The sequence below is a fragment of the Sebastes umbrosus genome, chromosome 15, assembly GCF_015220745.1.
Source record: "Sebastes umbrosus isolate fSebUmb1 chromosome 15, fSebUmb1.pri, whole genome shotgun sequence".
NCBI lineage: Eukaryota > Metazoa > Chordata > Actinopteri > Perciformes > Sebastidae > Sebastes > Sebastes umbrosus.
Window position 1 is genome coordinate 7,043,141 of NC_051283.1, and position 12,555 is coordinate 7,055,695.

General features: G+C 39.5%; 1 protein-coding gene across 9 annotated transcripts in view; it reads left to right on the plus strand.

The window, feature by feature from the left end:
* The window catches only part of LOC119503191 (NACHT, LRR and PYD domains-containing protein 3-like), a 179,776-nt gene that overhangs the window by 158,132 nt on the left and 9,089 nt on the right, over positions 1-12,555 (plus strand). For 7 of the 9 annotated variants that reach the window (XM_037794789.1, XM_037794795.1, XM_037794798.1 and 4 more), the window contains 4 exons: positions 9,960-10,070; positions 11,497-11,607; positions 11,887-11,965; positions 12,128-12,356. The exons of the other annotated variants lie outside the window; for them this stretch is intronic. In XM_037794789.1, the coding sequence (XP_037650717.1) occupies positions 9,960-10,070; positions 11,497-11,607; positions 11,887-11,965; positions 12,128-12,356 (530 nt within the window). The remainder of the gene's footprint in view (positions 1-9,959; positions 10,071-11,496; positions 11,608-11,886; positions 11,966-12,127; positions 12,357-12,555) is intronic. 9 annotated transcript variants of the gene reach the window in all.

The following is a 12,555-nucleotide window of genomic DNA, read 5'->3' on the forward strand; positions in this document are numbered from 1 at the left end:
TAAATGAAAATGTTAATGAACTGACATCCCTCTTTCCCTCCAAGATTACATTTGAAAGAGAAACTGAATAATACGGTTTATCCGCCACTCCCCAGAAATATTATATACATTATATAATATTGAATATAAATGTAGTCAAAGTAGTAATCAATGCACATGATGCGTTAATATTCACTGAAAACTGCTGCAAATATAATCCCTGCTGTCTGTCCCGCTTGAGACCATTCAACAGACTGACTGTAATGCTGTAATGCTATAAATAGCACTATTGAGTGACAGTGACAGTGATTGACAGCACTATAAAGCACTATGTTCCTCTTTAGCTTCAAATAGGAACAAACTCAGCACTTCACAACACTTCCTCTCAATAATAAAGGTTTCACAACTACCCTGCAGTGCTTTTGAAACATGCTTTCGAAAGCATGCTTTGTGGTCTGTTGTCCTACTATATAAACTCTGGTTGTCCCTCACTAGCTGTAGTTGAGGAGAACACACTGAAGGAAGTCTTCTCTCGTCTCCCGGACTGCTCCAATGTGACTGAACATTAAGGTAATGTATGAATATATTCAGGTTATCATTATGTGAATCATGTTGTACAGATTAGTATTTGAGGACTTGATCAGACAAGAAGTTAATTCAACAACAGTAAACTTGTATTTCCATGTTCTGTAACAGGTCCCCATACTAATCCTTCTTTACTGTTCAAGGGGACAGATTTACTTTTTAAGGTGTCACAGATCAGTCTATAAAATATGATGCATTGTTACTGTGAGATCTGACAACAACACAAGATGTGTTTTGATATTTTAATTGAAATACAGGTTCACAGGATCCTCATTCCTTTATATCAGGCACTGTTTCTATTTGTATTACTGATATTTACAACCATAAAACAACACATCTGTGTTATCCTTTCTTTATTCTTTATTAAGAAATAAAATACTAGAAGATCAGATGAAACTGTATTGATCACCAGAGGGGAAATCTGTTGTTGCAGCAGCACAAAGACAGACAGAGTACAGATTAATAGATAAAGTAAAAGAATGAATAATAATGGGTATATAAAACTAAAATAAGAATAACATAGAAACTATACAAAAACAAATGGAGTGACAGTGGTGTTGATAGTTAACAGAGTACACCAGACTGATAGGACTGATTCCGGCTGTATCTTGAATGCAGAACGTGAATACATAAACACAAAATCTTGCGTTATCCTTTTCTGCATAACCCCTCGAACAGGAACTCCCAGCCAGCTACTGACTTTGCTCAGTAACTTTATTGTCCTGTTCATGTCAGTCATTCGGTTCTAAGTTCGATTTAACTCACTTTTTGTCGAAAAAGAAGAATTGGTATAAATGGCTTATGACAATGTAACACTAAGCAATTAGTTACCTTAGTTTGCACCACTTGTTTCATCCAAGTCACAAATAAGGTCAAATGATTTGACCAAACAGCTGCTGATGCATGCATCAGCAGCTGTTTGGTCAGAAAAAAAAGTTTGTTGTCAAACAATTTGTCAAACAGCTGCTGATGCATGCATCACAATAATAATATAATTATAATAGCAATGATATAATAATAAGACGAGTCTCAAGTCACTGTGTGTGACTTAAGTGTGACTCGAGTCCCTGTCTCTGCTAAAAAGTGGGCTACAAATATATAGTATAGTTTCAGTATGAAAACTATTAAACTAGTGGTTTACTGAAAATATACTTTAAAGTGTACTTTCATAAACTATAAAGTGGACTACGAGTGTAAAACTAATAAACTATCAGTACACTTATAGTATAGTTGCAGTACAAAATAAAACTTTTGTGTAAACTAGTTTTGTAGTCAAAGTTTACTGTTCTTACTCTTAAAGTACACTTAAAAGTACTTTAATAAACTAAAAAGTGGGCCACTTTAGTCCCAAGAAGTATAAGTAGCACACTTAAAAGTATACTACTAGTACATTGATATTAGTATACTTACTGCATAAAGTATACCTGGGGAATATATACTTTACATTTACTTAAAGTATACTTGATAAAATAAAGTTGAAGTATAGTACTTCTTCATACATGACAGATTATGTAGTATTGTGATTATGTAGTGGTGTTGAACTCTCCAACTCTTCAGTCAGTCATGTTTACTCTGGCGCTATCTTGTGACAGAAACACATCACTGCAGCTTAGAGGTGAAGAGTCAGAAACACATGAGATCAGAGTTAGATTGATGAGATGAAGACAGCCAACATTTAGAGTGAAATAAAAACTGTCTTTTTTTAAGACTTTAAGGGACACATCGCTGATGAAGCTGCATTTCCTGGTTGCGCACTTTATAAAGAAGTCCAGAGACCAGAGGAAGGATAACAAACAGACCGGGTCCAGTGAAAGGTGAGAAAAACGTTTTATTTCTCTGTAGGGTTCTCTCCGTCAGTACACACGGTTTCGAATACAGCCAGGTTTCTTTCTCTGAGAAAGGCTCCACCGGAAGTCCAGAGAGTTCGGAGACTTCCCGAGGAAGTCCAGAGGAAGTCCAGAGACTTCCTGTTTTTCTGTGAAGAAACTTCACAACACACGAACTTCACCATCATCCAAACTAATGTCGACGAAGAAGCGTTACCCGAACCACGAGAGGTCCAGTTTAGTTTCACATTGAGCTCGGTGATGTCGCAGCTTCTTCTTCTTCTCTCCTTCTGAAAAGGTTTGTAAACGACTATTTTTCTGTTGGATTCATTACTGAATAACGAAATAACGATTCTTTTCTTTGATTATCCGATTTATGATTCCCGGTTGAATATGAAAAGACTAAATAATACACGGATTTTGACCTTTTCACAGAGTTAAAGATTGTGGCCTACGCGCGCGGGAACGCATGTTAGTGTTTGGAACAAACGACTGTGTCAAGTATTCTGCAGTTGAATATGAAGCTCGTGTGTCCTGTAGTTAATGGTCACTTTTGACTCTCCTAAATAAAAATAAAAAATCAACTTCTATGAATTTTAACCATCAGATTATGAACATACACACAGAATCAGACACACAAAATCACATATAGTAGTTAAGATTTTAATCTGTAACATGTTTATTTTTTATAGTTTTCATCACAACATCACTATAATGTTCATTTTTATACATTTTGCTTTTTTTTAAACTTTTCTAATATTTTTTAAGACATTTAAATTAATTTTCATCAAGCTTTGTGCATCATTGTAAATATTGATTTAGAAACATTTTTTTAAAAAAATAAGGGATTTCGTGATTTTCTTTACATCCTGTGCAATTTAGACCATACTTTTAGACTGTTCTGAATTTCTTTTTTATTCGTTATCAAAAATATACAAACAACAAGACACTGTCAATTATCATAACAGTAAGAAAAAACAGCGTAGGTTGAGCATGGGCAACAACATATATCAAAGATAACATTCAAAGTGAATACAAATAAAGTAAAACTGGTCAAAGTACAACAAGTAATAAAAAAATAATAAATAAATGAATCAAAAAGAAAAATATATATATATCACATTAAATAAAAGAAACAGGGCTCATCTCAAATTAATTTGTACATATCAAATAAAGAGAATAATTTAACAGCTTTTATGTCAGTCATAATCAACAAAGATTTACTGAGCAGCTTTATCTCATTCTTCATACTAATCAGACAGGTCTTTGTTTTGAGGTATCTACATTTATGCATAAAAAAATGTACTTAATAGTAAATTATTGATAAGAAAATCCTAATTCTGATTCACAGCAAAGATATCAAATGTGACCGTTTTGTCTGTCAGTGATGACAGCTCAGTCCTCTAGGATTGTAACCAGCTCTGCATGTCATTCCAGGAAAACTTCAATTTCACTTTCACAAAATACTCAGTTAGTCACATCAAAGTTAAACCTCCGTCTTAAGAATTGGTTCTTTGGGTAAATCTCATTCAGGATTTTGAAGTTCACCTCAGGAGGGAGAGGGAATGAAATAGATCTTCTCCGTATTATCTTAAACTCTTCAGCTTCAAATACCTTGAAAACATAATTTCTCTTAACTGGGTTAGGGAAGTATTCTTTTAACAGAATATTCATAATAACTTTGTTGGTAATCTTGCTGTCACACAAATCAATTCCTTCTATAAAGAGTCGTCTTAGACTAGAGGAGATATTTGAAACTGGTTTGAAATATTACTGATGATCTGAATGAACCAGTTTCCTCTTTAATCTTCATGTTGACACCGAAACATGATCCTGATGAGGATCCACAAATACATTGAGGGTTAAACTCATCTTATGTTTGACCATCTGCAGGGCGGGGGGGGGAGGGGGGGGGGCAGTAATCATAAGTTAATGATGAAGTAATGAGGAACTCAGTAACCACTTCGTATTATGTTTTACCTTACTTTTAAACTAATGTTTAAATAATGAGTAATTAATGAGTCGTTACTAGCTTGTGCTGCTCAGCAGCTGATTAAGTCACATATATTCATGAACTAATCATTATTACTTAATGATTCATTAATATAGGATCTCACAGTCTGGTCTCCAGTCACTCATCATTATCTACTATATAGTCCTCCATTAGCAATTATTAGAGAAGTACTCATCAACAAGTTATCAATCCTCAAGTCGTTCCTGATTCATTCCTCACTCGTTTTATAATCATTAGCTACTTTATAAAACTGATTGGGGGTTACTCAATCACTAATGGTTCACTAGCAGTTAGATTCTCATTCGTTTTTTTAATTAACATTAATTAACATTATTAACTAATAGGGATGCTAATTTTGAAAAATGTTCTTAACCGATAACCGGACCTCGTTAAACGATTATTAACCGTTAAAGGGACTATTTGTAAGAATCAGAAATGCATGTTAACAGCGACACCTGTGGCCGTTCAGTCAATGAAAGTCAGCGTCGGGCTCGCGCTTGTGCTCGCTCTACATAGACATGAACGAGCATCACTCGGCACAGCTAAAACCACAATATCACTCTATATTTCACCTTCTTGGCAGTAATGTTAGCTGACCAGACGAAGGTCTCTCCATGAATCAATGCTGATCCTAGTGTTGGCTTTTCCTGCTTCAGCCATGTGAAAGCTGACCAGAGTCGCGGGGTGGGGGGGGCAATCGTACTCGGGCACGGTACGGATCAATCGTACCTAATTTGAAAATGCCCTAAGACATAATATAGAATGGTTACTGAGGAGTCCCTCATTCCTCCCTGATTCCTTCCTCATTCAATCCTCATTCCTTCCTCATTCCTATCTCATTCCTCCCTCCTTCCTTCCTGATTCCTCCCTCATTCCTTCCTCATTCCTTCCTCATTCCTTCCTTATTCCTATCTCATTCCTTTCTCATTCCTCCCTCATTCCTCGTCATGCCTTCCTCATTCCTCCCTCATTCCTATCTCATTCCTTCCTCATTCCTCCCTCATTCCTTTCTCATTCCTTCCTCATTCCTTCGTTATTCCTATCTCATTCCTTTCTCATTCCTCCCTCATTCCTCGTCATGCCTTCCTCATTCCTTCCTCATTCCTCCCTCATTCCTTCCTCATTCCTTCCTCATTCCTCCCTCATTTCTTTCTCATTCCTCCCTCATTCCTTCCTTATTCCTATCTCATTCCTTTCTCATTCCTTCCTCATTCCTCCCTCATTCCTCGTCATGCCTTCCTCATTCCTCCCTCATTCATATCTCATTCCTTCCTTATTCCTCCCTCATTCCTCGTCATGCCTTCCTCATTCCTTCCTCATTCCTTCCTCATTCCTCCCTCATTCCTTCCTCATTCCTCCCTCATTCCTTCCTCATTCCTTCCTTATTCCTATCTCATTCCTATCTCATTCCTTCCTCATTCCTTCCCCAGTAACTACTGATTTTTGTATCCCTTATTACCTAGTAGTCAGGCACCTTGGCGAAGGTCTGCGCTCTCTTAGTGCAATTCTAGTTAAAAAGTGTTACCGCTCTGACTGATATAATAGACTTGGAAAAATAGGAACATTTCAAATGTTGAAGAGCTTTTCAAAGTCCGTCAAATAGAGGTGAAAGTGATGTCGTCCTCAAAGAATGGCAGAGAAGATGTGGGTTATGCAGCATTTTTTTAATAGTATTTTTGCTTGGAATGCACATCCATATTGTGAATGTCATTTCTTAGGTATGACTGCAGCTCAAAGTGCCAACAACATGGGAACAGTCCCATGAGTGTATTTAGTATTGAGGTGAATGAGCGCTGTGTGTTGGTCATGATAAAAACGATTAATGTGTGAGCTCTCCCAGCAGCTTGTTGGCTTCATGTGAAGGCTCTGCTATGAGTCAGTGTGAGGACAAAGAGGGAGTCCAGACCAGAGCTCAGAGGTGAGTTGACCATCTCTAACTGTCCAGGACTCTTCTCCATGTCAGAGAGTCTTTGATTCACTGACAATGTTTCTTAATATGTCTGTAATATATTTCTTGAAATTGTCTGTGCTCGTCACCAACCTTTCTCTTCACTGCAGGCTTTGAAAAAGACATGATTGGGGCTGTGTGACAAGATATATATTCATTCCACTTGGTGTCACTCCGCAATAAAGTTGTGCCTGCTGTGTTTGTGTTGCTCTGCAATTACACCACCAAACCGCTAGTTGGCGGCGGCGTCTCTATGAGTTTCCTTCTTCTTCTTCTTCTTCTTCTTGTACTACAAACAGAAACTGAGCGGAGTTGGAGCTAATAACTGTTGAACCACAGAACTTTTACTGACATTACTGGACCGCCGAAAAGAGAAAATATATCTGAGTGGATTTGTGTGAACAAACATTGAAAAGATCGAGGCAGAGAGAAGTTGAACTTTCTGTGGTTGTCCGGGGTCCTGGCCACTCAGCATCGCTGAGAGACTGGACCAATCACAGCTGTTGCGGTCTGCGTCGCCGCGACGTGTAGTTACATTTCTGGAGAGGTGCACGTCAGGCTATGGCGTTGATTCAACGCAGAAGTATAAATCAAGCTTTAATCAAGCTTATGCGATGTTACACGGGCGCCGCCATAGTTGTTGTGAAATGTTTCTCTGCTTGCATCAAGCCCGGCCGATTGCCCGCCCCCGGGAGCCATATACCCCACTGTGATTGGTAGGTTCGTTCAGCTCGGGCTCGCGCAACAAAGGGACCTTCCACACACAACGCGGCAAAGTGCCATTCACATAAAACTCGCGGGCCGCACTAACATTAAACTTTCATATCAAGGTGGGGGCCACAAAATATCATCTTGCGGGCCGCAATTGGCCCGTGGGCCGCGAGTTTGAGACCCCTGCTTTAAGGGAAGTTAAATATAAAGATGGACACTATGGGTGGGACAAAAAATTGATTCACCTATGTATTGCGATTTTTTTGTACCATTATGAAATCGATGTTTTAATTCCAGAATCGATATACATTTATTTGATTCATTTGAGTCTATGTGGAGGTAGAAGGAAGTTATCGCTTTTATTGTTGTAGTCTTGGTAATGTGACGTAATATCAGGAGTTGGTCTTTCCTACCCGGAGTGTTGCCGCTAGCATAAACCACACATGTTGCACAGTGCTTACACAGTCACCGTTTTATCCACCACTTTTTTCATCATTTTCATGGTAACACTAAATCCGTAATGCTCCCATGCAGCAGAGCCAAACGATGCTGGTGGATCCTCTAACTGTACTTTATCGTGTCCACTCACCATTTCCTTATCTGAGTGACAGCCGCACTCTGCACTTCATCCTGAGAGGGAGGCTGGATCACGCTTCATCAACGCATCATATCTTTGGGGTACAAAGCATGCGCAGTAAAATATGGTCTGCACTCGCCGAAATTGAGCCAATAGCAACGTACGACCGCAGCTTCAGTGACACTGCGCATGTGTTATACCCCGTACCTTAAGACCCATGTCCACCCGTGTCCCAGCCTCTTTCAACAGGCCTTGATTTCTAGTGTGACAGTAAACGGGAGCCTAACTCTACATGAAAAAAAATACACAATTGGCCTCATAACTTATTTCAAATGAACCGAAGAATTCATACACGTCCTGAACCGTGACTAGCGAACCGAACGGTTTGGATTTTTTACCTGAACCCTTCCATCCCTAGTGAAGGGTCCGCGTGGATTCGACCTGCACCCTCCCATGTTAAATCCATCGTGGTAAAAACTAAACATCCAGTCAAGTATGGAAACACTTTGGCTTTCACCCATTGCAGGAAAAGCAGAGCTATACATCACGGCTAAAGCTGCATGCTAACTCTGTCACGGACAGGAAACGTTATGGTATCGCGGTAACTTGCTGTTGAGCCGGCCGTCGCTCTCATCTCCGTGGTCAAATGGGCCGACGCTACAACTGTAGAGCACCCATATACTGACATTTATGTTAAATGCATTCAAACGGCCCCGATGGAGCTGATCATGGATGTATAAAGAGAACGGAGCTGACGTGAGAGCTAGAGACGGACTTGGAGAAGTTAGAGGAAGTATATACGAGGGAATACGTCCGGTTTTCAAAATGAGGTGTTAACAAAGGGAACTGTATATACAAAATACATATATGGAAATAAGATTGATTGGATTATATTCACCAGAAGTATAAAACATTACATGTCCCTTATAAATTAAAAAGAAAACATCACTAATTTGTGAGGGACATGTCTTTATTCTTTGATTTTTGGGTTGCTGGATATAAAATGTAATAAATGATTGCTGACAATGACTGATATATTTGACTTCAGGACATCTCTGACTATATACATCCTGAAAATCAAACAGTTTTACTGAATTAATTTAGATATTTTCCAAAGTAAAAGTCCCTAGAAGTGTACGATTCAGCATTTTCCCATGGTCTAGTGTTAAAAAAGTTAAAAAAAAATCACAATTTCAATTCAATTTATTTTTATATAGCGTCAGATCATAACAGAAGTTATCTCGAGACGCTTAGACCGTACACCATAGTTTAGAGACCCAACAAGATCCACCAAGCGCGCTGTGGCCTGGAAAAAGTCCCCGTTTAGTGGGAAGAAATCTGGAGCAGAACCGGGCTCTGGGTGGGCGGCCATCTGCCGAGACCGGCTGGGGAGAGAGAGAGAGAGAGAGAGAGAGAGAGAGAACCAATCACAATAATAGCACAGCAGCTGTAATAACTAATACAAGTAGGACTAATAACAAAAATCAATAGTAGTGGATGTAAAAGAGTGATGATACAACTATCGGAATTGATATCATTGGGTCGACCTCAGACGGGCTTTCAAGCGGAGCTTCCAGCTATCTCAGTCCACCATACATCTGGCTAGCTCGCCAGCACTGTCCAGCATCTCCCCTCAGTACGTCCATTTCTGTTGGTGTGAGACGTCCCTGTGATCGATGCCCGTGCGTTGGTTCCCACAGCACCAGCATGCTTGCTGGGAGTTCTTGATGTCTTTGGCAGTGACCGAGAAGTCTCATTGTCCAGGCTGCCACTTTGTCACTAAGTCTTGGTAGTCCCTCGTTAGCCTTGGTAGTCCCTCGCACAGACGGAATTAATTAATGATGGTAGGAGTTGCTGTCAAGCAGGCAGCAGACGCGGCAGCAGATGCAACCACAATCCAGGTGACATCCAGATCCACAATAAATCATAAAATCAAATACTTAAAAATTGCAATACATATTGAATTGGCACCCAAGTATCGTGATAGTATTGAATTAGGAGATAGATGTATCGTCCCAGCTCTAATGGACACTCAGTTAAAACATCACATCTGTTCATCTTTTTATCAATGATACGGCATTACTGTACAACTAATATGATCACCCCACAGCATCATTTCCTGCCTCTGCTGCTCACTGCACTGCATACAGCTTTAAAATATTTATTGAAACATTCAATTTAACATTGAATTCATACAAAATGTAACCAAAAAACTACCTGAAGACAAATATACTGTGTACAGTAGGTGTATTAAATCACTGACAGGTTTTGTCTCAGTGTGTTGTGAGTGCAGTGCTGAATTTATCTTGTTTCTATCAGGAGGAAGCTGGAAAAACCTGAACCTGAACCCAGCTGTGTGTCCATGAAGAGTGACAGGTCTATGGATCTTCCTGTAGCCTTCAAAGATGGACGCCACTCTGATGAAAAACGGTGAGGATTTCAAACTGATAATGAAAACAAAATGATGATGATATCAGACTTTAGGGAAGTTAAATATAAAGATGGACACTAGGGGTGTGAAAAAAATAGATCCACCGATGTATTGCAATTTTTTGTACGATTTTGAAAATTACTTTTTAATTCCAGAATCGATATATTTGATTAATTTGAGTCTATGTGGAGGTAGAAGAAAGTTACCGCTTTTATAGTTGTAGTCTGAGAAACATGACGTCATACCCGTTCCGTATCTGTCAACCAAAACAAACGAGGCGAAACGAGAAAGTATAAAACGTTGGAGAGGGAACGTTGGAGGGTCCGCGTGGATACGACCTGCACCCTCCCATGTTAAATCCAGCGTGGTAAACACTACACATCCAGTCAAGTATGGAAACACTTTGGGTTTCACACATTGCAGGAAAAGCAGAGCTAGACATCACGGCTAAAGCTACATGCTAACTCTGTCACGGACAGGAAACGTTATGGTATCGCGGTAACGTGCGGTCGAGCCGGCCGTCACTCTCATCTCCGTGGTCAAACGAGCCGACGCTACAACTGTAGAGCACCCATATACTGACATTTATGTTCTCTGCATTCAAACGGCCCCGATGGAGCTGACCATGGATGTATAAAGAGAACAGAGCTGACGGGAGAGCTAGAGACGGACTTGGAGAAGTTAGAGGAAGTAGACACGAGGGAATACTTCCGGTTTTCAAAATAAGGTGTTAACAAAGGGAACTGTATATACAAAATACATATATGGAAATAAGATTGATTGGATTATATTCACCAGAAGTATAAAACATTACATGTCCCTTATAAATTAAAAAGAAAATACCACTAATTTGTGAGGGACATATCTTTATTCTTTGATTTTTGGGTTGCTGGATATAAAATATAATAAATGATTGCTGACAATGACTGATATATTTGACTTCAGGACATCTCTGACTACATACATCCTGAAAATCAAACAGTTTTACTGTATTAACTTAGATATTATCCAAAGTAAAAGTCCCTAGAAGTGTATGATTCAACATTTTCCCATGGTCTAGTGTTAAAAAAGTTAACAAAAATCACAATAAATCACAAAATCGAATACTAAAAAATCGCAATACATATCGAATCGGCACCCAAGTATCGTGATAGTATTGAATCAAGAGATAGGTGTATCGTCTCACCTCTAATGGACACTCAGTATAACCCCACAGCATCATTTCCTGCCTCTGCTGCTCACTGCACTGAATACAGCTTTAAAATATTCATTGAAACATTCAATTTAACATTGAATTCATACAAAATGTAACCTAAAAACTACCTGAAGACAAATATACTGTGTACAGTAGGTGTATTAAATCACTGACAGGTTTTGTCTCAGTGTGTTGTGAGTGCAGTGCTGAATTTATCTTGTTTCTATCAGGAGGAAGCTGGAAAAACCTGAACCTGAACCCAGCTGTGTGTCCATGAAGAGTGACTGGTCTATGGAGCTTCCTGTAGCCTTCAAAGATGGACGCCACTCTGATGAACAACGGTGAGGATTTCAAACTGATAATGAAAACAAAATGATTTTTATTAGACTCTCAGTTGTGAGATCTCTTTTTCAAGAAAACAGTGAGCTGAAAGCTACAAACGGCTGCAGACTGAGCTGTTGATTCACAGTGGGATCAGCAGGACTAGTAGACATTTACCACTACAGGGAGTCATCTGATTCACTGTTGACATCCAAATATCACTTCATGGACCTGTCCCTGGTGTTTGTCTCTGTGTGGACAGACATAATGTGAGTTAATTCTTCATGATTTCTCCACAGAGTGGACCAGGAGAGCTTGGAGGTTCCCAGTTTTCAGTCTGTCCAGCAGCATCAAACACACCTGGACTCCATATTTATGGTCTGTACATGTACAACAACTACTTTTACGTCTATTCTGTTCACAGTCATCTCCATGCTGCACTTTTTAGACCAGTGGGATGTCATTCTGTCCAACATGGATCTGATGTTTGGTTCCATGATTTTAGTTTGATCGTGTCATTCATATAATGTTCTGTTCCAGCTGCTGGAGGAGAACATCGTCACTTTTGTGAAGAACGAGCTGAAGAAGATCCAGAAGGTTTTAAATTCAGATTACCCAGAATGCTTAGAGAGTGAGAGGGAGGATGAGGAGGTGTTGGACGGTGAGGATGAAGAGAAGAGGAGGAGCAGCAGAGAGGAATTTCTGAAGATCACACTGCACTTCCTGAGGAGAATGAAGCAGGAGGAGCTGGCTGACTGTCTGCAGAGCAGTAAGAGGATTTCTCTAAAGATTTAACATGTTGGATGAATGGGACGTTTACTATTGTCTCAAGAGATGGACCAAAATATAGACCCTTTGTGTGTCGACGTCATGATTACGTCACAGTGTTAGCTGGAGGCTAACACTAGCAGTGGGTTAAAGTTACACATCTAAAATGTAATCTTGCTGTGTTGTTGGGTGTCAGAATC